The sequence below is a fragment of the Puma concolor genome, chromosome E2 (assembly GCF_028749965.1).
Source record: "Puma concolor isolate L17-30 chromosome E2, mPumCon1.1.hap2, whole genome shotgun sequence".
NCBI lineage: Eukaryota > Metazoa > Chordata > Mammalia > Carnivora > Felidae > Puma > Puma concolor.
In genome coordinates this window covers 53930667-53956142 of record NC_141681.1, presented here as the reverse complement: position 1 = coordinate 53956142, position 25476 = coordinate 53930667, and the positions used below count along the sequence as shown (strand labels likewise).

General features: G+C 56.6%; 2 protein-coding genes across 8 annotated transcripts; one reads left to right on the top strand and one right to left on the bottom strand.

The window, feature by feature from the left end:
* The first annotated feature begins 82 nt into the window (after nucleotides 1-82).
* Nucleotides 83-15432, top strand: MAMSTR (MEF2 activating motif and SAP domain containing transcriptional regulator). Of its 6 annotated transcripts, XM_086690305.1 has the most exons (10): nucleotides 83-896; nucleotides 1433-1516; nucleotides 2900-2938; nucleotides 3269-3693; nucleotides 3882-4066; nucleotides 4434-4536; nucleotides 4743-4937; nucleotides 5216-5383; nucleotides 5462-5516; nucleotides 5939-6492. In XM_086690305.1, exons 2-10 carry the CDS (start codon nucleotides 1459-1461, stop codon nucleotides 6220-6222), a joined length of 1512 nt encoding a protein of 503 aa, XP_086546431.1. In that variant the 5' UTR covers nucleotides 83-896; nucleotides 1433-1458; the 3' UTR covers nucleotides 6223-6492. The 6 variants fall into 6 exon arrangements, with proteins under 6 accessions (XP_086546431.1, XP_086546432.1, XP_086546433.1 ...); XM_086690306.1 differs by lacking the exons at nucleotides 83-896; nucleotides 5939-6492 and adding an exon at nucleotides 14253-15432 and having other exon boundaries at nucleotides 903-1516; XM_086690307.1 differs by lacking the exons at nucleotides 83-896; nucleotides 5939-6492 and adding an exon at nucleotides 14039-15432 and having other exon boundaries at nucleotides 903-1516.
* On the bottom strand, nucleotides 14002-23858 carry FUT2 (fucosyltransferase 2 (H blood group)). Of its 2 annotated transcripts, none has more exons than XM_086690311.1 (2): nucleotides 23722-23858; nucleotides 14002-16610 (listed from the first exon to the last, which is right to left on the bottom strand). In XM_086690311.1, the coding sequence occupies exon 2, from the start codon at nucleotides 16606-16608 to the stop codon at nucleotides 15583-15585; it is 1026 nt and encodes a 341-aa protein (XP_086546437.1). In that variant the 5' UTR covers nucleotides 16609-16610; nucleotides 23722-23858; the 3' UTR covers nucleotides 14002-15582. The 2 variants fall into 2 exon arrangements, with proteins under 2 accessions (XP_086546437.1, XP_086546439.1); XM_086690313.1 differs by lacking the exon at nucleotides 23722-23858 and adding an exon at nucleotides 17565-19994.
* Between the last annotated feature and the right edge of the window lie 1618 nt (nucleotides 23859-25476).

The window sequence follows — 25476 nt, the reverse complement described above, 5'->3', positions numbered from 1 at the left end:
CGGATTAGAGCACCAGGTTCCTCGACTGGAGCGTTGAGTTCTTGCCGAGGCCCCGGGGGTATTTATAGCCACGGCCTCAGCTTGCCCTGGGGCTTGTAATCCAAACCGGGAGCCCTGGGGCCTCGCAACGCATTTCAGGACAGAACCCTAAGCTGGGTCGGCCAGGTATCAGGCCCTCGGTCCTGCCAGCGGGAACCAGCCATCTCTCCCTCGGACCCCAAAGGCCATACTCCAGCCCTCCTCTCCCTCAGACCCGGGAGTCTGGGTCCCCCGGCCATCATCTGGACATTTCTGCCCGTCGGTCACACTGCCGAATCCCAACACCCCTTGTCCTGGTTCTGGCCTCCCTCCTTCCTCACATCCAGAAGTCCAGGCCCCAACCCCCTCCTCCCTCGGACCCAGGCGTACAGATCCCCAGCTCCCTCCTCCCTCAGATCCAGGAGTCCGGAGCTCCGGTTTGAACTTTCCACTCCCCTAAATCCGACTCCCGCTGCTGCGTCAGGGAAAAAATAAGCGACAGGTGGCACCTGCCCGCAGGGCCGGGTCGCGACCACCTGCTCCCGCTGCTCACCCGGCGCCCCTCTCCAGGCACCTGCTTCTGTCAGTCCGCCTGCCGCTGCCCAGCCTGAGCCCCACAGCCCCAGGCCTCGGAGGAGGGAGAGACTCGGGGAACCCCGACGTTCGCCCCTCCCCCAGTGCCACCCAGACCGTGCTCCCGCCCCTTCTCAGGGTCACGGGCGGAGCTTCTGTCTGCCCCGCCCCATTTCACAGGCTCCTGCTCGCCCTACAAAGGGGTGTCCTGGGCGGTCCTGGGCTGGTGGGGCGGAGCCTGCGGCCTCCAGCCTTGACCTGGGGACTCAACCCGCCCCGGAGCACTACTGGCCGGAGACCACCTGGTGAGAAGCCCCTGGGGTGGGGCTGGGGGGACCCGCCTTAACCCTTCTGCCACCTCTCTGGTCCCAGTCCCTTCCTCACAGACCATAGTGGCTGACACCCACCCACTCCCTGCTTAAATGCAGGTGGCAGAGACCCTTCCCTTCCCCAGGAGCCTAGCAGGTCTCTTTCCCCTCTAGATCAAGGGTGTTGGATTCCAGTCCCTTCAGAGGATTGAGCTCTGTCTCTTCACCCCCTTTTCTTCCCTCTCCGTTCACAGACCCGGGGGGGGGGGGGGGGGGGGGGGGGGTCTCCTTTCAGAGATCCCGTCCGTTCCTCCTCCAGGCTCCAGGAGTTGGGGCCCTCAACCCCCTTCTCCCTCAGACCTGGGAGTCTGGGCTCCCAGCCCCTGGATCCCTCCCACCCCCCAGGATCCAGAGCTTATGGTTCAAGTCCTCTCCTATCCCTAAGCTGTTTCCCTGCTGCGTTCGCATGCGGGGACAGCCTCCTGACCTCCACTCTGACCCTGCCTCCTGTGGGGGCCCTGCCCTCGCCTCAGTCCAGGTCACCATCACAGCCTTGGCAATGACCCTCGCGGCTTCCTCCCAGCGCTCCCAAATCATTCGCTCCAAGTTCAGATCTGGTGAGAGGATTCTCTCTGTGCATGTAGGGAAGGAGTCTTCTGGGCCCCGGGATTGAGTACTCTTTTTTTTTTTTTTAACGTTCATTTATTTATTCTTGAGAGAGAGAGCAAGTGGGGGAAGGCGGGGGGGAAGAGAGAGAGACAGAATCCCAGGCGTGCTGTCAGCGCGGAGCCAGACACAGGCCTCAAACTCACGAACCCGTGAGATCATGACCTGAACTTAACCGAGGGAGCCACCCAGGCGCCCCCTGGGATTGAGAACTCTTAACTCTGGGAGTGTGTATGGGGGGGGGGGTCAGGTGGGAAGGAGGCCATGGGACCCACAAGGCACGTGTCCTCTGTACAAAAGGTCACTTGTGCAGAAAGGAGGCCCCAGCAAAGGGCATGAGTTTTTGGTGGCTCAGCGAGCGTGCAAACGGCCAATACAATGTTCACGTAAACACTGAGGAGCAGGTGGGCGGGTAGGGGTGGGTGTGGAGAGTCGGGTACTGCGAAGGAACAGGAGCTGAAATTGACAGGTGTGCAAAGTGGACGGGGTACACAGACTGGGGACTTTGGCGTGAGCAGCGTGGGTGAGGGGACAAGCGAGCTGTCAGGCGGCGAAAGCGTCACGGGTTGTGTTTTAGGTCCCAGTGCAGACAGAAAGCGGGCAAGTGAGTGGCGCTGGATGTCAGTTCCTGCGCGCGCGGCGCGCGGAGGGTGAAATGCGCGTGTGAACGAGTGTGCTTCCGTGGCTGGGTGGGTGCGAAGACGCCAGTGACCGAAGAGCCAAGGGGGTGCCGGGGAGTGCACGTGGAACGTGACGGAGCGGGATCCTTGCTCCCAAGCTGGAAGCCAGATCCTGAGTGTGCGGGGAAGTGTGTCAGTGTGGCTGGGTGGGTGCCAGGACAGGGTGAGCCAAGATGGAGAGTGCCACAGGGTACGAGTGCACAGAAGTGGCGTGCGTGCCAAACCAGGGCCAGGGGAGAGGCGTCTACAGAGGGGGCGACTGTGGGGAGGCCCAGGGGCACGCAGGAGGGAGTGGGCTTGCGCAGATTCGAGCACATGGACCGGAGGCGGCGAGGGTGCAAACGGGTCCGGCTGGCCAAGATGGCGATGGTGCCTTGAGTTGGGTGGGTACGTGCTCCTGAAGGGGGGGCCGGTGGAGCTGGGGGGGGGGGCAGGGCCGCCTCCTGCCTGCACGCTGGCTGGCTCCTGGTCGCAGAAGGGCTGCGGCTGGGAGCGAGGAGCAGGCGGGAGGCCCGGGAAAGGGACCGGGCTGACAGCCCACCCACCCGCCTGCCCCGGGGAGTGTAAGGGGGCTGGGCGCGGCGCCCCGCCAGGCCAGGCTCCTGGACACTCCCTTCCCGCCTTTCCCCTCCCACCTCCCTCTTTCCTCCGCAGTCCTCCAGCTTCGGATCCACAGACGGTATCAGGACCCAAGTAAGTGTGGGCCCTGCAAGGGAGGGGATGGTGGCCAGACTCCCCTGGGGCCCAGCGGCCAGATCTCCTGCACTGGTTCCCGAGCCTCAGTCCCTCTGCCAGGGATACACTGAAATCCGATCCCGTCCTTTCCCGAGGACCCAAGAACACAGGTCCCTGGCCACCCTACCCCCAAAAGCTCCGCTTCCCGCTTTCTGGCTTTTCCCGCCCCAATGAAACGCGTGAATCCAGATCCCGTTTCTTTGGAGAAGACAGGCATCCCAGGCCCCGCATTTGGCACACATTATGCATCTCAGGATGTGGCTTTCAGCTTCTCTCTCTCTCCTCAAGAAACCAGGAGTGCTGGCTGTCCCAGCAGAACCCCAGAAAGCTGCGATTCGCAGCCATCACACCCCTTGGTGACTAAGGACGCGATTCCTGCCTTCCTTGAGAATATAAAAGTCTGGGTCCCTGGAACCTCTGCCTTGCAGGCTCCTGGGGTTTCACTCCTTGGCCCCGCCCTCTCACGCCCGCGGTGGGGGGCTGTGGCCTGCAGGGCCCTCCTTCCCACACAGTCTTGTTCCTCCCTGCCTGGCTTGCTATCTGCAGGCGTCTCGGGGTCCCTCACCACCTCTTCAGACTTGGATCCAGATCCATGGGTCTCAGCTACGGGCCCTGCCCTGGCCCCAGCCTCGCCCTCGGGTCCCACTCCTTTCCTCTTCAGTCCTGGGGACCTGCTCCCTGAATCTGAATATGGCCCTTGGAGGTCCCTGAAGGTGAGTCTCCACCGAGTGAAGGGAAGTACCCCCGAGAGTCTATAGCATTGGTCCTCTTTGCTGCTGCCCTTTTTGGCTCCTTTCTGGCGGGGCTGAGCTGACTGACGCTCGCCCTGCTTTGCATGAGGCTCTGGGGCAGGAAAGGGGGCACAGAGCTGAAGCATGTGACATCACACCTGCTTTTACAGGAGTCTCCTAAGATCTCCCAACATTGGAGAGAGCCCAAGCCAAAGGGGAACTTGACATACCACCAGTACGTGCCCCCGGGGCCGAGACAAGGGTCCAGGGTCGACCCCCAGGCCAAAATGTTGGCTCTGGGTCCCCCTGGACCACCTCTGTGGGAAGGGACAAACGCCCAGCGGCCACCTCCCAGGTATGCATCCCGTTTTCGTTCTCTGCCGGAAAGTCAGGCCCGCAGCATCTTGGACTCGAACCCAGAGTCCAAGAGCAGGGGAGTCTAGCCCCCAGCCCCTTCCTCTCCCAGTTTCCTGGTCCCTCTCCCGTCAGTTTCCAGGAGTCCTGGCTCCAGACCCAAGACACTGAGCCTCCGGTTCCTGCTCCCCATGCACAGGGACTAGCCTCGTCGGAGACCCAGAACTTTGGGCCCTCTCCTTCCTCTTCACACCGCCCCACCCCCCCCCCCCCCCCCGCCCCAGGTCTTTGAGGACCCCCGGATGCCCTTTCTCTCTCCGCCCCGCCCCGTCTAACCTCTGTTCCCCCACCCCCACGACTACCACCAGGATGAAGCCCATCCCCCTCACTCCCTCCCCGCCTGGAGTCCCCAGCGCCTCGCCCTCTCCACACAAGTTGGAACTTCAGACCCTTAAACTGGAGGAGCTGACGGTGAGTATGGGGAGTACTTCCCAGGCTGGCCCTCTCCTTCGGGGGTGGGGGGGATGCCCATAAGTCTGAGCCCCCAGTCTCTGCCCCATTGGAGACCCCGTCCGTCTTCTCGTCCCTCTTCTCGCGGTTTTGCAAATATCCGGCCCCAGCTCCCGCCTCGCCCCGCAGCCCTCCCAGCAAGGCCTCTCCCCGCTCCCCCACCCCAGGTCTCAGAGCTCCGGCAGCAGCTGCGCCTGCGGGGCCTCCCGGTGTCGGGGACTAAGTCGATGCTCCTGGAGCGCATGCGCGGCGGCGCCCTGCCCCGCGAGCGGCCGAAGCCGCGACGCGAGGACAGTCCCGCGAGCGCTCCCTGGCCGCGCCTCAGGCCCAAGGCTCTGGGAGCAGTCCGGCGGCCGGGCTCGGTGAGGGCGGGGCCACGCGCGTATGGACCAGTGAGGAGAAGACGGAGCGGGACGGGGGCGGGCGGTCGAAAGAAGAATAGCCAATGAAGTGTGGGGGCGTGGTTAAGAGCGTAGTGGGCGGATCTTAAGGGAAGAGAAACCAATAGGGTGGTCGATGAGTGAGCGCAGGGCCGGGATGCGACCGGCGGGGGGTGGGGGGGTGGAGCCACAGCTTGCGAGGGGGGGTGGGGTTGCGTCCAGTGGGCGTGGCTTATGGGAACTCTTCCCCGCGGTTCTAGCTCAAGTCAGGCCGGGGCTGTCACCCTCCGCCTCTTCCACGTGCCGCGGAAACCCAGCCGACTGCGCCGGCTCCCGCGCGGGCTCCGGCGCTGACCCCTGCCTCGGCACCATCCACGGCGGCCCCGAGTCTGGAGGAGGAGCTGCAGGAAGCCATCCGCAGGGCGCAGGTGAGAGGGAGCTGGTTAGGGGTCTCGATCAGGATCGGGACGGGTCCCAGGCTCACGCCGCTTCTGCCCGTCCCGCAGTTACTTCCGAACCGGGGCATTGATGACATCCTGGAGGATCAGATGGAGCCCGATGGTAAGAGTCGAACTTTTTTTTTAATCTTTTTTAATGTTTGTTTATTTTTGAGAGAGAGAGACAGAGACAGAGACAGAGCACGAGCAGGGGAGGGGTAGAGAGAGAGGGAGACGCAGAATCCGAAGCAGGCCCCAGGCTCCGAGCGCTCAGCACAGAGCCCGACGCAGGACTCGCACTCACGGACTGTGAGATCATGACCTGAGCTGAAGTCGGACGCTCAACGGACTGAGCCGCCCAGGCGCCCCGAGTCAAACTTGGGGAAGAGGAGACTGAGGTTCTGGACTCCTAGTCCAAGGAGGAAGGGGTTGGGGTCTGGAGTCCTGGGTCCTAGAGGTTGGGGACTTAGACGTCTGGAAACGAGGATTAACAGAGTGGCGTCCGGATCTCTGCCTGCCTAAGTTCACACTCCATTCCTTCTGCAGACCAGCTGCCCCCCATCCCCCTGGACTTCCCCGGCTCCTTCGACGTGCTGTCCCCCTCCCCAGACTCTGAAGGCCTCTCATCTGTCTTCTCCTCCTCGCTCCCGTCCCCCACAAACTCCCCGTCGCCCTCTCCCAGGGGCCCCACGGATTCCTTGGACTGGCTGGAGGCTCTGAGTGGGGGTCCTCTGCTAGGCTGTGGTCCCCCAGCCCCCAGCGTCTTCTCTGCTGACTTATCTGACCCCAGTGGCACCCGGCTGTGGGACCTGCTGGACGATCCGTGGTGATGGATTCTGGGGCTTCCAAGGAGGGGGCACTGGTGGGGATGGGAAAGTCACAGAGGCATACTCCCAAGGAAGGCGGGGGACAACCTGCAGAGCCCCTCCCACCATGGACACAGAATCAGAGAACACTCTCATCCCCACGTGGCCCCTGAACGGCTGCTGACATGCCGTCGGCCAGACTCTTGTCTACCTGACCTCCGTATGATCTCCTCCATGGCTGTGTGGTCCGTGTCCTTTGCTGCTGGCCAGGGCCAACAAACTGCTTGCTCCTTCCCTCAGAGACCTCATGATGTCTTTGTTCCCACCTTCTTCCCCCCCCTCCCCCCCCTCTGTGCCACCTACTAGATGGTTCCCTGGGGCTGGGGAGTCTGGAAGGTGGTCTGTGCTTGCGGGATGTAAGGAGAGGGTCAAGGAAGAGTCGGGAGGGAGAATGGGGAGCCAGACCCTTGGCTTCCGGTTGGAAGTGAGAATATCAACGTGTCCTGTCTGAGGTCAGATTCCCTTGGAAGAAGAGCCCGAGACAAGACTCATGTGCCCCCTGATTCATGAGATAAATGCTCTGAGGAGAAACCAAAAGGGAGCAGAGGACACTGGACAGAGAAGGGGGAAGATTCGCAAGAGTGTGACGTCAGGTGACGTCCCAACCTCAACTGGGCCCCGTGGGGAGCTCTGGAGGATAAATTAAGCTTCAGTCTGTCCTACCCTGAGGCCAAGGGAGTTAGGCTTTTGAAGCTGAGGGAGATCCGCCCCCCCCCCTTTTTATTGCTGAATAACAAGCCATCCCCAAAGTTAGAGTCTCAAAATAATAACTATGATCACTCACAATTCCACTGAGTGGCTCAGCAAGGCGATTCTTTGGGGTTGCAGTCATTTTTTTTTTTTTTAAGAGAGAGTGGGAGCGGGGGAGAGAGAGAGAATTTTTTCTAACGTTTATTTATTTTTGAGAGAGAGAGAGAATGCATGTGCGAGTCAGGGAGGGGGAGAGAGAGAGAGAGAAGGAGACAGCGGATCGCAAGCAGTCTCCGCGCTATCAGCTCAGGGCCCGTTGCGGGGCTCCAACCCACATCATGACCATGACCTGAGCCAAAGTCGATGCTTAACCGACTGAGTCACCTAGGTGTCCCAAGAGAGAGACAGTCTTTTTTTTTTCATTTTCATTTTTTATTCATTTTTTTCTTTTCTTTTTTTTTTTTTCACTATTTTTGAGAGAGAGGGAGAGCGCGAGCAGGGGAGGGGCAGAGAGAGAGGGGGGGACGGAGGATCCGAAGTGGTCTCTCTGCACGGACAGCAGAGAGCCCGATGGGGCCTTGAACTCATGAACCCTGAGATCATGACCTGAGCCGAAGTCAGAAGCTCAGCCGATGGAGCCACCCAGGCGCCCCTATTTAAAAAAAAATGTTTTTTTATTTATTTTTGAGAGAGAAAGAGAGACAGAGTGGGAGCAGGGGAGGGGCAGAGGGAGAGGGCGACACAGAACTCAAAGCAGGCTCCAGGCTCCGAGCCGTCAGCACAGAAAACCCACAAACCATGAGATCATGACCTGAGCTGAAATCGGAGGCCCAACCGGCTGAGCCACCCAGGCGCCCCTTACATTTCTCTTTTCTAATGTTTGTCTTTAAACAACGTCTTTTCCAGCGTAGGTTTTCAAGCATAGGTTTTCGTATTATTTAGGTGTGGCGGAGCCGGGCAGATCAGGACGATCTGATCCTTTGTTGTCCTCCTTGAAAAGACCGTCTGTTTTTCTCACGGATCCCGAGAGAAGGGGGCGTGCCAAGCCACACCAGGCCACGTGGGCAAGGGCCAGGGTCAGTCAGGAGGCCGAGTGGGGGAGGGGGAGGGAAACCCTGGGCAAAAGTCTTTCCTGTGGTTTCCCAGGGAAGGAACCGGAGAGGCAGGGTAAGCAGCCTCAGGGTTGTCTAGTTTGGATAAATTTCAGCTGGCTCTGAGGTGTGCCCCCCCCCCCCCTTCCCTGGTTGTCTGGAACCTGATCCTGGGGTGTTTAGGCTGGGGAACAGTGGCCTGGAGTACAGGCGCTCAAAAAGGAAGCGGTTGTGAGTCTGGGCTCGGGGTTGGTTAGTTTGCATATGAAAAGCACACTCCTGGGTGAGTCTTTTACTGTCTCCAGGAAGTGGCTAGCCCTAGGAAGGGCAGTTCCCCCCCCCCCCCCCCCCCCCCGCACTGTCCACAAAGCCGAAGAGGCCAGAGCACCAGAAAAACAGGAAATAAAAAGGCAGAATGGATGCATAAAGCACGCAGAAGCTGGGGGCTGGGTGCCCAGGACCGGGAAGAGGGATCTGTCTGAGGGCGCCTGGGCCGCCACCAGCTGTGTCCACTGCGGGTGGAAAAGGACCGTGAGATCAGTTACGTGCGACGGGACCCGGAGCCGGCGACTTCCCCTTGCCTTGCTGTCAGTGTGCTCTTGTGGCACTCCAGCCCAGTGCGGATGAGAGGTGCCCTGAGAGTTCCCACGAGCTGGACGTGGCGTGGGAGCCACGCTGATAAGTGTCCCCCACCGTTATTAGCTGCTGGTCAACAATTCTAGTTCGCCAGTGTTGGAAACCCTGGTGGGCGTTCAAGAGTCACGACAGGACAGGCGAGGGGACTGGCGCTCGCCACCGTGACGGGAAGGCGATCTCTGGTGTCTTCCGAGCAATCTGGGAGGATCTGTCCTCCTCACTTTGCAGATGAGATCGGGGAAGACCAGAGGAGGGGGGTGCGGCCCGCCGTGTCACACAGACGGGGAGGTGTCAGAGAGGGGCTTTAAACGTGATCCATGAGTCCACAGCCTGTGCCTGCGTTGAAACAAAAAAGAGCCTCGCTGTCTGCTCTGGGGAGGTTCAGACATTTGCAAAGAGAGAGTTTCAGTGCAGGGTGATGGGTATATTCATGGCAGAGGGGCCGTGACTCCTAGAAAGTACCAGGAGCCGAGGGGAATGGGTAGGGTGGCCAGAGGACCGGTGTGGAGGACTGCGGTCCTTGGAGAAGGTGTGAAGGGCGTGGCCACGGGGCGGTGGGGGTGGGGGGAACCTTGTGAGGTCAGGGCTTCTGGAACAAAAGGTGGGTGGCAGCCGGGGGCTGCAGGAGCCTTTGTGTCCGGCCGAACACTGGTGGGAAAGGGGTGCCTTCAGTCCTGGAAAGATCCAGAAGGGGTGCGGCGAGGCTTCTCCCATCTGTCTGCACAGGCTTGGGTAGAGTGTGCATGTTTACCCCAGAGCCGGAGAGAGAGGCGTGGGCCCCACGCTCCCCACCGCCTGTCACTCAGCCGTTCTCCAGACAATTCTGTTGCTCTCTCCTGCCCCCAGCGAGAGAGGGCTGGACCAAAGTGGGGCACAGGAATGGGGAGCCCCTGAACCACGTTATCCTCCTATACCATCTCAGTAGGCACGGGAGAAAGACCAAGGATATAGTCAACAGATTGCCAAAATTATCAATTTATCTTAAAAAAATGTTTGTTTGTTTTTGAGAGAGAGTGCACATGAGCAGAGGAGGAAGGGGCAAAGAAAGGGAGGCAGGGGATCAGACACGGGCTCTGCGATGACAGCAGAGAGCCCGACTGGGGGCTCGAACCCACGAACTGTGAGATCATGACCTGCGCTGAAATCCAGAGTCGGTCGCTTAAACGACTGAGCCACCCAGGCACCTCTGTGATTTCATGTAAAAAAAAAAAAAAAAAAAAAAAAAAATCTGGAGAATGAGGGTGGTATGACGTCATCTACGGTGTAAGATACAGGATAGGAGGAAACTGAGACCGATGTGTGTGCTCAACAACCCCCCCCCAAAAAAATTCTATACTAGACTATCCATCAAGTATGTTATGAGCCTACTGCAGTTAAGAACTGGGAATCATGGGGCGCCTGGGTGGCGCAGTCGGTTAAGCGTCCGACTTCAGCCAGGTCACGATCTCGCGGTCGGTGAGTTCGAGCCCCGCGTCGGGCTCTGGGCTGATGGCTCAGAGCCTGGAGCCTGTTTCCGATTCTGTGTCTCCCTCTCTCTCTGCCCCTCCCCCATTCGTGCTCTGTCTCTCTCTGTCCCAAAAATAAATAAACGTTGAAAAAAAAATTAAAAAAAAAAAAAAAAAGAACTGGGAATCAGTGTGGGCTCTCTAGGAAGATGTACAGGTTACTAGTTTTTCTGTTTATTAGTTTGCCCAGTTTATCAGTTTACTGGGGTTTTGTGCGTGTGTGTGTATTCATTAAGAAACCAAGGCGCCTGGCTGGTTCAGCTGGTAGAGAATGTGACTCTTGATCTAGGGGGTTGTGAGTTTGAGTCCCATATTGGGTGTAGAGATTACTTTTAGAAAAGTAACATAAGGGGCGCCGGGGTGGCTCAGTCGGTTAAGCGTCTGACTTCGGCTCAGGTCATGATCTCACAGTTGGTGAGTTCGAGCTGACAGCTCGGAGCCTGGAGCCTGCTTCGGATTCTGTCTCTCCCTCTCTCTCAGCCCCTTCCCCGCTCGTGCTCTGTCTCTCTCTCTCACCAATAAATAAACATTAAAATTTAAAAAATGATAATAAAAAGAAACCTTTGCCCACCTCAAGGTCATTTATTCTAGAAGCTTTGTGCTGTTAGCTTTCACATTTTGTGGTCTATCTTGAGTTAATGTTTGTGAATGGTGTGAGGAAGGGATCAAGGTTCACTTTTTCTATAAGGATACTGGATTGCTTCCATTTCTTGAAAAGCTCTCTTTTTAGAGACAGAGTGTGTGCTCAAATGTGGGAGAAGGGGAGGGGGCAGAGGAGGCGAGAGAGAGAGAGAGGGAGGGAGGAAGAGAGAATCTGAGGCAGGCTCCCCGTTCCGTGCAGAGCCTGATGCGGGGCTAGAGCCCAGGACCCTGGGACGACCTGAGCCAAAATCAAGAGTCAGATGCTCAACTGACTGAGCCACCGAGGCACCCTGAAAAGCTCTTCTATCCTCCCACTGAACTGTGTTGACGTCTTCGTCATAAATCAAGTGACCGTAAAAAAAAAAAAAAAAAAAAAATCAATCAATCGATGAAGTGACTGTATATATGTGGTCTATTTCTGGGCTCTTTGTTGGCTCCCATTTGTCCGGCTTTTATGCCAGCACAAGTTTGTCATGGTAACTTTAGCTTTATGGTCAATCTTGAAATCTGGTAATCTCGGGGCGCCTGGGTGGCGCAGTCGGTTGAGCGTCCGACTTCAACCAGGTCACGATCTCGCGGTCCGTGAGTTCGAGCCCCGCGTCGGGCTCTGGGCTGATGGCTCAGAGCCTGGAGCCTGTTTCGGATTCTGTGTCTCCCTCTCTCTCTGCCCCTCCCCCATTCATGCTCTGTCTCTCTCTGTCCCACAAATAAATAAACGTTGAAAAAAACTTAAAAAAAAAAAAAGAAATCTGGTAATCTCACTGGTCTCTTTGCCTCACTTCTGCCATCACTTCACTGGTCCACTGTCAAATTCATTCTTCAAGGCATATTTTAATAGACATTTTATAGCGTACCTTTCTCATGGCTGTGGTGTAGAATTACACACCTACGCTTTTTTTTTTTTTTTTTCAAGTAGGCTCTATGCCCAGCGTGGGGCTTGAACTCACAACGCTGAGAGCAAGAGTCCTCTGCTCTCCCGACTGAACCAACCAGGCGCCCCTGTTTAGTTAGGGTTTTTTTTTTTTTTTAATTAATTCATTTATTTTTGAGAGCAAGAGAGCGGGAGAGGGGCGGAAGGAGAGAGAGAGAGAATGTTTTTTTTTTTTTTAAGATTTATTATTATTATTTTTAATGTTTATTTTCGAGAGACAGAGCATGAATGGGGAGGGACAGAGAGAGAGAAAGAGAGAGAGGGAGGGAGACACAGAGTCCGAAGCAGGCTCTAGGCTCCGAGCTGTCAGCACAGAGCCCGACGCGGGGCTCGAACCCATGAACTGCGAGATCACAACCTCAGTCGGCGCTTAACCGACTGAACCACACAGGAGCCCCGAGAGAGGAAGAGTGTTAAGCAGTCTCCACAATCAGCACAGAGCTCTATGAGGGGCTTAATCCCAGGAACCGTGAGATTATAACCTGAGCCCCCCAGGCACCCGTAGTTTTTAAGAGACTTTTGCAGATGTCCAGGCAGAGGTGATGGTGACCTGGACAGAGTAGCGACGGTGGAGGAGGGACAGAAGGTCAGATTCAGGGTATATTTTGAAGGTAAAGCTGACAGAACTTGCAGGTGGATGGGGTGTGAAAAGAGGAATCAAGAAGAAGTTAAGTTTGGGTTCAAGTAAATGGACAGTGCCATTTACTGAGATCAGGGATGGGCCGGGGAAGGTTTGGGTGGTTGAGATGGAGGGGAGATGTCCTCATGGCCATTGTTGGAAATGACACCTAACCATGATGTTGTTTAATTTAGCAGCATGTGAAACACGCACCACCCCCATGCATTTAAAATGTGCATTAAAAGGGAGAATGCCAAATTTATAAACAAATTCATTTAGGATTGTTTTCAGTTTGCTTATTTATTCTGAGAGAGCGTGCGCGAGTGAGCGAGGGGCAGAGAAAAGGAGAGAGAGAGAGAGAGAGAGAGAGAGAGAGAGAGAATCCCAAGCAGGCTCCACCCTATCAGTGTAGAGCCTGATGCGAGTCTCGATCCCACGAACCATGAGATCATGGCATGAGCCGAGATCAACAGTTGGATGCCTAAGCAACTGAGCCACCTGGAGCCTGCTTCAGATTCTGTGTCTCCCTCTCTCTCTGCCCCTCCACTTGCACTCTGTCTCTCTCTGTCTCGCTCTCAAAAATAAATAAACATTAAATTTTTTTTAATATTATAAAAAATAAAAAATAAAGACCGAAACCCAATCCAAAAACCATCACCCATTCAAGCTGTGTAAAATCAGACCGGGGGAGGGACGGGGGGTCTGGCTGGCTCATTTGGTAGAGCATTCAACTCTTGCTCTCGGGGTCATGAGTTCGAGGCCCATGCTGGGTGTGGCACCTACTTTATTTTTATTTTTTTATTTTTTATTTGTATTTTTTAATGCTTACTTTTGAGAGAGAGAGAGAGAGTGTGTGCATAAGCAGGGGAGGGGCAGGGAGAGAGAGGGAGACACAGAGTCCAAAGCAGGCTCCAGGCTCTGAGCTGTCAGCACAGAGCCCGACGCGGGGCTCGAACTCCCAGACTGCGAGATCATGACCTGAGCCGAAGTCAGACGCTTAACCGACTGAGCCACCCGGGTGCCCTGAGCCTACTTGAAAATAAATAAAGTAAAGTAAAATAAAATAAACTACCGAAAAATCACAAATAAAAACTTAAAAATCAGACTGGGAATTTGAATGAGTTCATAGAGTTATTGAGGCAGAGAGCTATTAGCATACTAAGAATCGTGGCACCCCATCGCATGAGTCCCAAGTCAAAAGAAAAGGGTTCCAAGAGAACCCCCTAGAGAGACCTTGAAGGCCTGCAGGATGTGAGGTAGCTATTAGAGCACAAATATTCTGGGGTGCATGGGTGGATTGTTCTTGAAATTGGGTGTGGCCACTTGATTGGCTTCAGCCACTGAAATAGTGGTAAACGTTTTTTCCCTATGTACTGATTTTTGGAGCATCTTCCTCTCTCTACATATATATTCTTTTCTTTTTTTCAGAGAGAGAGAGAGAGGGTGATGCACAAGCAGGGGAGGGGCAGAGGGGGAGAGAGAGAGAGAGAGGGAGAGAGAGAGAGAATCCCAAGCAGGTTCCATGCTTAGGGCGGAGCCCAACGTGGGGCTCCATCCCACGACCCTGGGATCGTGATCTGAGCCAAAATCAAGAGTCAGATGCTCAACTGACTGAGCCACCCAGGTGCCTCCCAGTCCTTATATTCCTTTATTACTTCCTTTTCAGACCGACTCCCTTACAAATACGGTGGCCTTGTCTGTATTGTGTGACCTCTCTGCAATTGGCCCGCGGTGAGTGCTGGGCTCAAACATCACTCTGATTGAGGCATCAGATTGTCTCTTTCCGGGCTGTGAACCTGTGAACTCCAGGCCCGAGGAGTCTCTGTTGAGCCCTTGGAGTCTAGACCTCTCTATTTCCCCCATTACCTCTTTGGTCACAGGTGGAATCCTGGGGGATGCCTACGCGGAAGGACTTGAAGTTGACCCCAGCTAAGACCGCTCATTGTTAGCACCTACGCGTGGCCTCGGAGCGAGCCTGGGCCCCCTCACAGCATGGTGGCTTCCGACACCCAGATGGCGGCCGGATGAGGGAATGTTCCAGGCGGAAGTCCAAGCTGTCCTGGGGGACCGGCCACACACGCAGGCGATCCAGACGTCGGCCGCTAGGTTCTGTCAACCCCGCCTTCGCTGGCGGGGATCCGAGCGAGGTTCCACCGCCACGAGTGTTTACGGAGGGAACAGATGGACCCGCTTCAAGTCCACTGAGCCATGCTGCGCTCGGAGTTCTCAACAGTAATCGTCCCAGGCCCTGGGAAGCCAGGGTTGCAGAAGTGGGGCCCCGGGGGTGTTGGGACGCACGCCGGCGACTGGCCAACAGGGCGGCGCTCTTTCGGAAACCGGGGGAAAGGTCCCCCCACCCCCACCCCCACCCCGTTCCGGGCAAACTAGAAAAAAATGAGCCAGGCCAAGGACACGGCTTGGAGAGGTGGTTGTCCGCGCTATTTGAGGCGCGCTTGCCTCCTTGGCCAGGCGGCTTTGTGGAGGGAGCAGACAACCGAGTTCAAGGCTTCCCTGTTTTCCGTACGTACATTGCGTCCTTCCTCCTCGGTAAGAGCGCCCCGCTTTTCCTCCTGTCCGCCGCCACATCCTTCAGAGGAGGCTGATCAACACCCCGGCCGAAGGGGGCAAAGATTTATTGATTTGCAGCTAAGCCAATCCCAGGGTCTTATTCGCCTGGCCTTGTGTTGGGTCAGGCGGGCATGTGATACACTTCCGGCCAGTGAGCTATGGGGGGTGGGGGGGGGGTGGGGGGGGCAGTTGCAGGAGGGCTTTGGAATGCGTCCCTCACTCTTCAAAAGGGACCGAAGAACGGACCACTTTTTGGCTGCCTCCTGAAGAGGTTGCCCGCATGTGACAGCCGGTTATGTGGCAGCCGTTTTGGGATCATGGGGGTGGGGGGTACGGGTGGGGAGCGGTCTGAGAGGAGTTGATGGCAGTTGAACAAGATGGACGGAACTGGAGTTCCCGGTGACATCGCCGAGCCGCTGCCTCGACGAACCCCAGAGATGTGCCCCACCGCTCTTGTTGCGTGGGACACAGAAACGTGCTATTTCAAGTCGGTGGCGACTTGGGTTTCTTGCGGCCTCTCGGGCGTCCCGGTGCGAGAGGGAAGGGTCCTGGCCCACGGAACAAGACGCCCCTGGGGCCTCGGGCAGCTGGTCTCGGGGGAGCCAGCGAAGGGGGGGGGGGGGTGCCGAAGGCCGGCCACCATCAGTGGTGGAGCAGCGGGGACAGGTCTGCCGAGATCCCAATCCACTCGGGCAGGAAGGCCGCCTCGGGCTTAAAGAGTTTGAGGAACGGGGAGTCCGGGAGGGTGTAATTGGCCAGGTAGATGGTGTCCCCGCCCGCCAGGTAGGCGGCCCAGATCCCGAACGTGCCGATGGTCATGACCGTGTGGTTGCACTGCGTGAGCAGCGCGAAGTCCTTGGCCGGCGAGGTCTCCACGCCGTCGCCGGCGAACACGACGTCGCCGCGGGAGGCGTCGATGTTCTCGCGGCACCAGGCCATGCCGTTGCTGGTGACCACGAAGACCGGGGCGCGGTGGCGGGCCCGGAACCAGCCCAGGGCCCGCTCCAGGTACCCGCGGTCGGCGACCACGCCCTTCCACACGCGGGGCATGACGTGCACGTAGTCGCCGCGGCGCACGTGGACGCCCACGAAGGTGCCCGGCCGCCGCCCGCCCACCCGCAGCCGCCGCAGAAACGCCTGGGCCTCCTCCCGCACGTGGTCGTGCAGGGTGAACTCGCGCCGGATCTCGTCGCGCACGTGGTGGTAGAAGGTCCAGGAGCAGGGGTAGCCGGTGAGGCGCACGTACTCGCCCGGGATGTGGCGGTAGCGGTCCTCCATCCAGTCGTTCAGGGGGTAGTTCCGCCAGGGGATCCTGCCGGCCGCGGTGTGGTGCAGGACGGGGAGGCTGATCCGGAAGATGGGCGCCAGCGCGCTGTGCATCTCGGCCGGGATGAAGGCGGGCCGCCCGTTCATCTTGGCCAGGGCGTACAGGGTGGCGTACTCCCCCATCTGGTTCCCCAGGCGCCCTTGGGCGTTGATGGTGAACATGCCGCCCCGGGGCCGGGGCGTCGTCGAGTTTTCCGCGGGCGCCCACACCAGCGTCTCGAACTGCCAGCTGGGGCGAATCTTCGCGAGCCGCTGCTGAAGGTGAAATATGGTAGAGGCCGTGAAGACGAAGAGGAGGATATGGCCCATGGAGAAGAAGAAGGGCGCCTGGACGCTGAACATGGCTGTCGGGGAAGGGAGAGCCGGGGATGTTAGGCCAGGGGGTGACGGCCCCGGAGGGGTGCGCGCAGACACGCGGGGGGTGGGGGGAGGGTGCGTGCAGGGGTGGGGGGGTCACTCTGTGTGTAGATGAGCGTGAGTGCTCAGTTACGTGTATGGGGGCAGGTCTCGGGAGTGTGTTTCCATCGGATTCATTCGTTCCTGCTTATCCGGGTCGAAAGGAGTACGCCGTGTGCATTCACCCGAGTATGCATACGTTGTGCACACATACAGGTATGTGTGAATTTGTGTGCATACAAGGGACAGGTGTGCGTTGTGTTGTGTGAGTGTGTATATGTTATGTACATATAGGGTGTGTAATATGTATACAGTGAGCATACACACACACACACACACACACATAATGTAAATACACGTTGTATGTTTCAATGTGTTTATAGACTGAATATACTTCCATGGGTGTGTATATATGGGCAGGACAAGTGTATAGACCTTCTACCGACCGGGATCCGGTTTCTAGAGATGTCCATTCTTGCATGCCCTGCCTATCCATAGTCCCTTTGAAAGGAAATTGCCCAACCCATCACAAACTCCACCACCTGACCTGCCTGCCCTCGTCGCCACCACCAACTGAACGGAAGATAAACGCCTGGTTCCACGGTGGCTTTGCCATCTGTTGGCAAAATTGCAACTTGTAAGGCTGGCTCTGAAAGACACGTTGGCCAGGGGCCCCTGGGTGCCTCAGTGGGTTAAGCGTCTGACTCTTGATCCCAGCTCAGGTCATGATCTCACGGTTCGTGAGTTTGAGCCCCCTCATCGGGCTCTGGGCTGACAGTGTGGAGCCTACTTGGGATTTTTTCTCTGCCCCTCCCCTGCTCATAAACTCTCCCCCCCTCCAAATAAATAAATAAATAAATAAAAAGATAAGTTGGCCAATTCTCTCTCTTGAATATTTTTACCTGAAGGTCAGAAGGCAGTTGGCAGGTGAGTGTTTGTTTTTTCTCCCCTCACACCAACTGGGTGTTCAACAATTCAATTCCATTTTGACGTTGCCTTCCTGGACTTGGGATCCGATCCAATGGGTTTAAGAGTTCCGTCTCACTTCATATACTGATGCCAAGTCCTGAGCCATTCGCATCTCTGACTGATCAGTTTTGAACTGGGGGTGCCCACGACTCCCTCCTCAGGTTTGATAATGTGCCAAAATGGCTCACAGAACTCAGAACTCATCTGATTATAAAGGATACGAACGCATAACCGGAGAAGAAGTACATAAGGTAAGATCCGGAAGGGCCTTCTGCCGTCCCCATGGAGGTGAGGTGGGCCGCCTTCCTGGCTCTTGGGTGGGCCTGCCAAACTCAGAGCCTCTCCAAAACCCATTGGTTAGGGGTTTGATGGAAGTTTCACTATGGAGGCATGCAATGGTTCGAAGAGGGAAGTGGTTAATCAGGCTCTTGGCCTGGGACCCCCTAGAACTAAAATAAGGCCCAGACGGGACAGGGGTTTGGAGATACAGTTATGGAGCGTTAGCAAAACAGCTGAAAGGAAAGGAAACCAGGGAGTGAACTGGTTCTGACTCCCCATTATGACTGGACGCCAGGAAGGAAAAGCAGAACAAGCCTTGCTCCGGATTATCACGGTTAACGCTTTATTGTTGGAAGATTGCCCCTAGAAGTGATTGATGGGCTTTGCCATTCTGCAGTCTAGCTGGAGCCACACCTGCTGCCTGTTGGCCACAGTGGAAGTCCAGGTTTGGTCACTGATCAACTTTGGGCTTGGAATCACGGGAATGGGGATATATGGGAGGAGTCAAAGGAATGAAGCGCCTTCTGGTCCCCCAGCTCTCCCAGAGACTTCCCTCTCCCTCCCCTGTGAATATGAGGTTCCCACCCACTCTTTTTAAAACTCTTCCTCATGAGCAGGCTTTCATCAGAGCATATCCTGGAGACTGTCTGCGAAGGTAGATTAGATACGAAAGGTTTCTGGTTGATTGGGTCCACAGTTTGTGTTCCTTGGTCAAAGTACTGAAGCAAGTGGCCATTAAGAAGAGAACACTGGGGGGAAATCAAGCAGGGTGTGACCTGGTTGAAGCTGGGAAGGTGCCAGAAGCTATGTAGATATGGTCCTTTATGGTTAATTATATATAGCTGATAAAAGTTGGCACTGGACCTAATGTAGCAATATCCCTGTTTCTTTTTTTTTTTAATTTTTTTTCAACATTTATTTATTTTTGAGACAGAGAGAGACAGAGCATGAACAGGGGAGGGGCAGAGAGAGAGGGAGACACAGAATCTGAAACAGGCTGCAGGCTCTGAGCAGTCATCAGAGAGCCCGACGCGGGGCTCGAACTCACGAGCTGTGAGATCATGACCTGAGCCGAAGTCAGACGCTTAACTGACCAAGCCACCCAGGCGTCCCAACAATATCCCTGTTTCTTAATCGCTGCTACCCTCATAGCCCATTAAGATGATCTGCATTATCTTTCTCTTTTTTTTTTTAATGTTTTTATTTATTTTTGACAGAGAGAGACAGAGACAGAGCATGAGCAGGGGAGGGGCAGAGAGAGGGGGAGACACAGAATCCAAAGCAGACTCCAGGCTCTGAGCTGTCAGCACGGAGCCCGATGCAGAGCTCGAACTCACGGACTGTGAGATCATGACCTTTGCTGAAGTCGGATGCTTAACCGACTGAGCCACCCAGGCGCCCCATACGCATTATCTTTCTAGAAGAAAGTCAGGCTTGCCAACTAGATGCCTGGATTTGGGTTGAACCAACTCAGGTGGGGGTCTGTCTGGGCCCCTTGGGTTACCAGATGTTGAGCCTAGCCAGAAATGGACTCCTGGATGATACAATCTCCTCTGGCCCCCTTCAACTTGAAAGGCAAGGAGCCAGGGAGGCTGGGTTTACTGACTAAGGTTCATTGCACAGCTCCACAGATGCTCAGTCTTACTGCTCAAAAGTTCCGGATCAGGCCCCTTCCTCATTGCCACCGAGTGTAAATAAAGCCTCTGTTCCCTAAGCCCAACACGGACTAGGCTTCACACAGTGACCGAGAGGATGCATGACTCAGTGGACACACTCTGATCACAGGCTGTTGACGGCAGGCTCCCACGCTCATTAGCTGTGTGACTCTGGGAAGCAACTTCACCTTTCTGACCATTAAAACAGTACCTTTTGATCTTATCACATACAGGGGGCGCCTGGGTGGCTCAGTCGGTTAAGCATCCAACTCTTAATTTCAGCTCAGGTCACGATCTCACGGTTTTTCGGGAGTTCGAGCCACACGTCAGGCTCTGTGCGGACGGTGCAGAGCCTGCTTGCGATTCTCTCTCTGCCCCTCCCCCCTGCTCGTGCTGTTTCCACCTCTCTCAAAATAAATATGTAAACTTATTTAAACAGTTATTGAAAGATGATCACATTCAAAGCAAAGAGCCCTGCTCCGTGTGGCTGAGATGGGAACAGACCTACAAGAGGAATGAATTTCTTCCTGAGGTTGTGAATTCTGGGATGAGCTAGGGTGACCTCATACCATCAGATGTAGATACGGTGGCTTGAGCTGACCACGGGGGCTGTCTCTCTGAGGAGTGGGTGAGTGTGTGTGATTCTACTTGCCCTGGTTAATGTTTGATTTTTTTTTTTTTATTTCTGGGCTAAAAAAATTTTTTTTTTTAATGTTTATTTGTTTTTGAGACAGAGAGAGACAGAGCATGAGCAGGGGAGGAGCAGAGAGGGAGACACAGAATCTGAAGCAGGCTCCAGGCTCTGAGCCGTCAGCACAGAGCCCGACGCGGGGCTCAAACTTGCGGACTGTGAGATCATGACCTGAGCCGAAGTCGGACGCTCAACCAACTGAGCCACCCAGGCGCCCCCATTTCTGTGGGTTTTTTTTTTTTTAGTGTTTATTTATTTTAAGAGACAGAGAGAGAATGAGAGCGAGCAGGAGAGGGGCAGAGAGAGAGAGGGTGAGAGAGAATCCCAAGCAGGCTCCACGCTGTGAGGGCAGCACCTGACACGGGGCTCGAACCTGTGAGATCATGACCTGAGCCAAAATCAAGAGTCCCACGCTTAGTCAGTTGAGCCACCCAGGCACCCCTGATTTTTTTTTTTTTTAAATGGAGTTGGGGGTATGAGATGAAGCATACGTGTGATGGCAGTCAAGGGGTAGACTGTATGAAGGTAGTGCATTTTTGCCCACTCAACCCATAGACCTTGTGTGCCATGCGTTGGGTTGTGTCTGTCTCCAAAAGGCGTATTGGAATCCTAACTCCTGATACTGCAGAATATGGACCTTACGTGGACACAGGGTCTTTACAGAAGTGACCGAGTTACAATGAGGTCATCCTAAGGTGGGCCGTAATCCAATAGCAATGGTGTCTTTATTTAAAAAAAAAAAAAAAAGAAAAACACAGCCAGTAGGGCATCATCTGACTTTGGTCCAAGGCGGCCCTTGTGTGGGCATGGGCGCGGGCTCAAGAGACGCGTCTGTATCCAGCAGAGTCTCTCCCTTGGGAATTTGAAGTTAGAAACACAGGGAGGGTGGCTGGTTGGTTGTGGGCCCCACGGCTGAAGGGCCTGTGAGAGCCCGCGTGCAGCCATGTTGAGCCATATCCAAGAGGGACCAGAGAAACCCATGAGCACAGTGAACTGGACCCTGAGATGAAAAAGGTTGAGGGAGAGATGGAAAGCATCACTGTGCCCCCCTGATGGCTCCCTGGCTCCGGTTTCGTCAAGGCCACTGGCCCTTACATTCCTGTCCAGATCCCAACCAGATTCCTCGAGACCCGGCCCTGACTCTGGAGGTAGAAGGAACTCTCTGGGGACTGGGAAGCAGGAGGAAGCTGGGGACAGAGGGGACACCCAAGGTAGGAGGAGGGACAGTGGCCTCAGTGCCTTCTTCCCACTTCTTCTGGGTGCTTCTCTCTTCCTTCCTCCAAGTAGCTTGTGAGCCTTTGAAGAGCTCCTCTGTCTGGTTGCGAATTTGCCAAGCACGGGACATGGGAAAAACGCGGGCCCAGGGAAATGCTTGTGGGGAGGCAGGATGGAAGGAGGGAGGGAAGAGAGAAGGAAAGAAGGAGGGAAGAAAGGAAGGAAGGAAGGGAGGAAGGAAGGGAGGAAGGAAGGGAGGAGGGAAGAGACAGATGTAGAAAGAGACCGGAAAAGAAAAAGACAGGGACAGAAAGAACTGGAGAGAAATACAGGGACAGAGCCAGAGAGAGCAGGAGAACAGACAGACAAGGAGACACGGAGACACAGAGAGAAAGACGGAGGCAGGGAGAAAGAGACAGACAGGAATAGAAAACCACAGGAGCGACGGAGAGAGGGAGAGACAGGAGAGAGAGAAAAGGATCTGCAGCACTCAGTCCAGCTCTGACCTCTGTCCCGCAGCCCTCGGAAACAGGGCTGGACACACAGTAGGTGCTCGGGAAATGTATGTAGAAGGAACGTGGGCCTCCACCTGTCAAGGATACTGGGAGAATGACCGTGAGGATCACACCTCTTCGTCTCTGGGCTGGCCCTGAATGTGCCCTCGAAATTTGTTTCCCTCAGACAGAAAGACAATAAGGCCAGCTTTGTTTGGGTGAAAAGGAAGGCAGAATGTTCTAGAACGGTGGCTGCCGTCTCTCAGCTTCCTTGGTGGTTCCCCTCTTCCTCACTCGGTACGGGGGGATGGAGCCCCACCTCCCGCTCCGTGCTGGAGCCTGCTTAAGGTTCTCTCTCCCTCCCTCTGCCCCTCTCTGCCACTCTGGCTCTCTCAAAAAAAAAAAAAAAGAGGCTCAGAAACTAGCCAGAGAAGGGCCTGGGGGACAAGCCCGGGCCAGGGCTGGGACGGGGAGCTGGGCACAGGGAGACAGGGAGAGCAGCTGCCCCTCTGACATCTGTGGGGAGAGTTTGGGGAATGCCAGCAGCCAGCTTCTGGAAAGTGGGATCCCAGGGGGATCGGAAAGTCCATCTCTGGGTCTGTCCTCAGTCCCTGTGTCTGTCCTCAGTCCCTGTACCGGCATCAGGCCCTTCAGGCCATCATCCAAGGAGGGAGGGGCAAGAGGAAAGGTCAAGAGTCCTTCCTTCATCCGTTTGGAGGCAGGAGGATTGGAGAACAACAGAAGGAGCCCCAACTTCGAAGGAGGAGCCCAGCCTGCAGGTCCCTCGGGAAAATGGGGCCACTGCTATCTGTCCAGAAGGCCTTTTAAGCGCTCTCTCTGGCTCTCTCACCCCAGACTAAGCCTGGCCCACTGCGTCCTCTCCCCTCTGGAGCCTGGCCCCTGGTGCCAAGCCTCCGCCCATCTGTCCCCACACCCAGAGCTGGCCTTGCACCTCCCCAGCTCACCGCCCTCCCAGGGCTTTCCACCTCCACCCAGCCAGGCTTCGCCACCAAGAAATAACCCCGTCTCCCCCCACCCCCACCCCACCCCCGAAATTCGCACTGTAAGCACACCTTTGGGGAAGAGCTTGGGGCACAAATGTGAGGCCACCACCTGGAAGTCCTCGACTTGATTCCCAGGACTGGAATGGAGGGAGGGGCGGGTGGCTCGGGAGCCAGGGATCCCTGGGGCCACGGTGGGCCTGGAGGTGCGGGTGGCAGCAGCCTCGGGGACCCTGAGGACCCCTGGGTCCTGTGGGTGGGTCCTGCGACCCCGAGGTCGCAGGAGGTGGAGGTGGGGGGTGGCGGGGAGAGGCGAACAGGAAACTCTCGCACAGCAGGCCCTGCCCCGCACGGTGATTCTTAGGTAAGCTCCAGGAAACTGGTGACGGGAGGGAGGGAGCTGGTGGCCTGGGGCTGGGGAGGGGAGAGTGGAGGTGATGAGGGAGGTGCGGGCTCAGGTGGTCGATCGGCAGGGAAGGAAGGGGAGGGGAGGGGAGCGGAGCGGGGCGGCGGCTGGGGCTCACGGGGAGATGAGACGACTGGGGTGCTGGGTGCGGAGGAGGTGGGCTCCTGGGCGGCGAGGGGTGGACCCTCTGCTGGCGGAGACCCCGGGGCGGGGGCGGGGCATCCCAGAGGGGATCCCTGAGTTCAAGTGCGTCCCAGCACTCGGCCCCGTGCGCGCGCTCTCGCCAGCGCGCAGCGGGTCGGGGAGAGCCTCTCCCCCTACACCCCCGCCCCACCTCGCCATCTCTCACCTGGTTCCGGCCGCAGGAATCCGGGGGCCGACGACGGGGCTGCTCCGCGAGCAGATCGGGTGCTCCCTCGTCGGAGATCGACCCTTCACTCAGAAGTGTGAACCTTCCAGCACCCGGGTCCGGAAAACCCCGCCCAGGCTCTACCTGGCCTCCCCGAGCCGTAGGGGGGTGGGGGTGGGGGGTGGCGGGGTTTAGGGAGCCAGGTGTGCCCGGCGCCCCACCTCCCACCCCACGTGACTGCTGGGACGCTGGCCCGGGAGGCCCCTCGGGAGGAGGCCGGCTGAGTCCAGCCCGGCCTGGCTCGTCCGGACTCAGCCCTGCCAGGGTCCTCCTGGGTTTCTTTATTTGGGCCCCAACCGCAGCATTTACGTGGTCTGCTAACCTCCTTCTATCTTCGCCACCGGGTGAGGTCGGTGCGCTCAGCGGCCCTGTGGTGCAGGCGGAGATTCCAAGGCCCCGAGACGTGAAGTAACTCGCTCAAGGTCACACAGCTAGGAAGTGAGAGGAGCTAGGTTTCGAAACCGGGCTGGCCAGAATCTCGGATACACCCTGGCGAGCACCGACTCTTCTCACTCTCCCTGCTTTCAAAGAAAGATTCTCTTCGGAAATGAAAGTCCCCTAACCGTACATCACAGGGCCAGGCTATGCTTGTCTGCGGCCGCCAAAATCAAGTGCAAGGTCGAGGAGGAATTTTCCAGGGGAGGGAGGAGCCCCCACCAGTCCTAACACTGAAAGGCAACAGCTCCTCCGGGCTCCTGAGTGAGTGGACGGGAGGCCCCACCATCCATGGAGCTCACCCTCCGCTCCTTCCCTGCAAAAAACGAAAACCATCTGGGGGCGCCTGGGTGGCTCAGTCGGTTGAGCGACCAACTTGGACTTCAGCTCCTGATCTCGAGGTTTGCACGTTCGAGCCAGGTTCATCACTGACAGGGGGGAGCCTGCTTGGGATTCTCTCCCTCTCCCCACCCCCCCCCCCACCTCTCTGCCCCTCCCTGCTTCATGCTTTCTCTCTCTCAAAATAAATAAAACAAACCTTTAAAAAAATCTGAATCGGATCAAGCCTCTCGGTGTGATCACCAGTTTTCAGAAAAACAGGAGGATAAAGTCGCCAGTGAACGGACACCGTGAGGGTGCATTGGGCCAAGTCCGGAACGTGGGACGGTCCACAGGAGATATGACCCGGCTTCCCCAACACTGGAAGAAAAGGAACAAGCAAAGAGGAGGCTTGTAAGATATGCAAAGCAGCTTCTGGGCTCCGAAACATAGAAACGGATTTTTCACCTATGTGCATCTCCGACAGGATGTTTAAAAGTCACGGGGATGGGGCGCCTGGGTGGCGCAGTCGGTTAAGCGTCCGATTTCAGCCAGGTCACGATCTCGCGGTCCGTGAGTTCGAGCCCGGCGTCAGGCTCTGGGCTGATGGCTCGGAGCCTGGAGCCTGTTTCCGATTCTGTGTCTCCCTCTCTCTCTGCCCCTCCCCCATTCATGCTCTGTCTCTCTCTGTCCCAAAAATAAATAAAAAACGTTGAAAAAAAAATTTTTTAAAGTCACGGGGATGTGGGACACATCTCTATGTAACATTTATCAGCATTTATCCTTAGTCACTAAATGCCGTGGCCACATCGGACAACCCTTGTGACAACTAAACCTGCCCCAGGGATGCCCAGAATGTCCCCCCCCCCCCCCCCCCCGCCCCGGACAATACTCGCAAATTGAGGACGGCTGTTCTACGTTCTACACCTTCTTCCCCCTCAG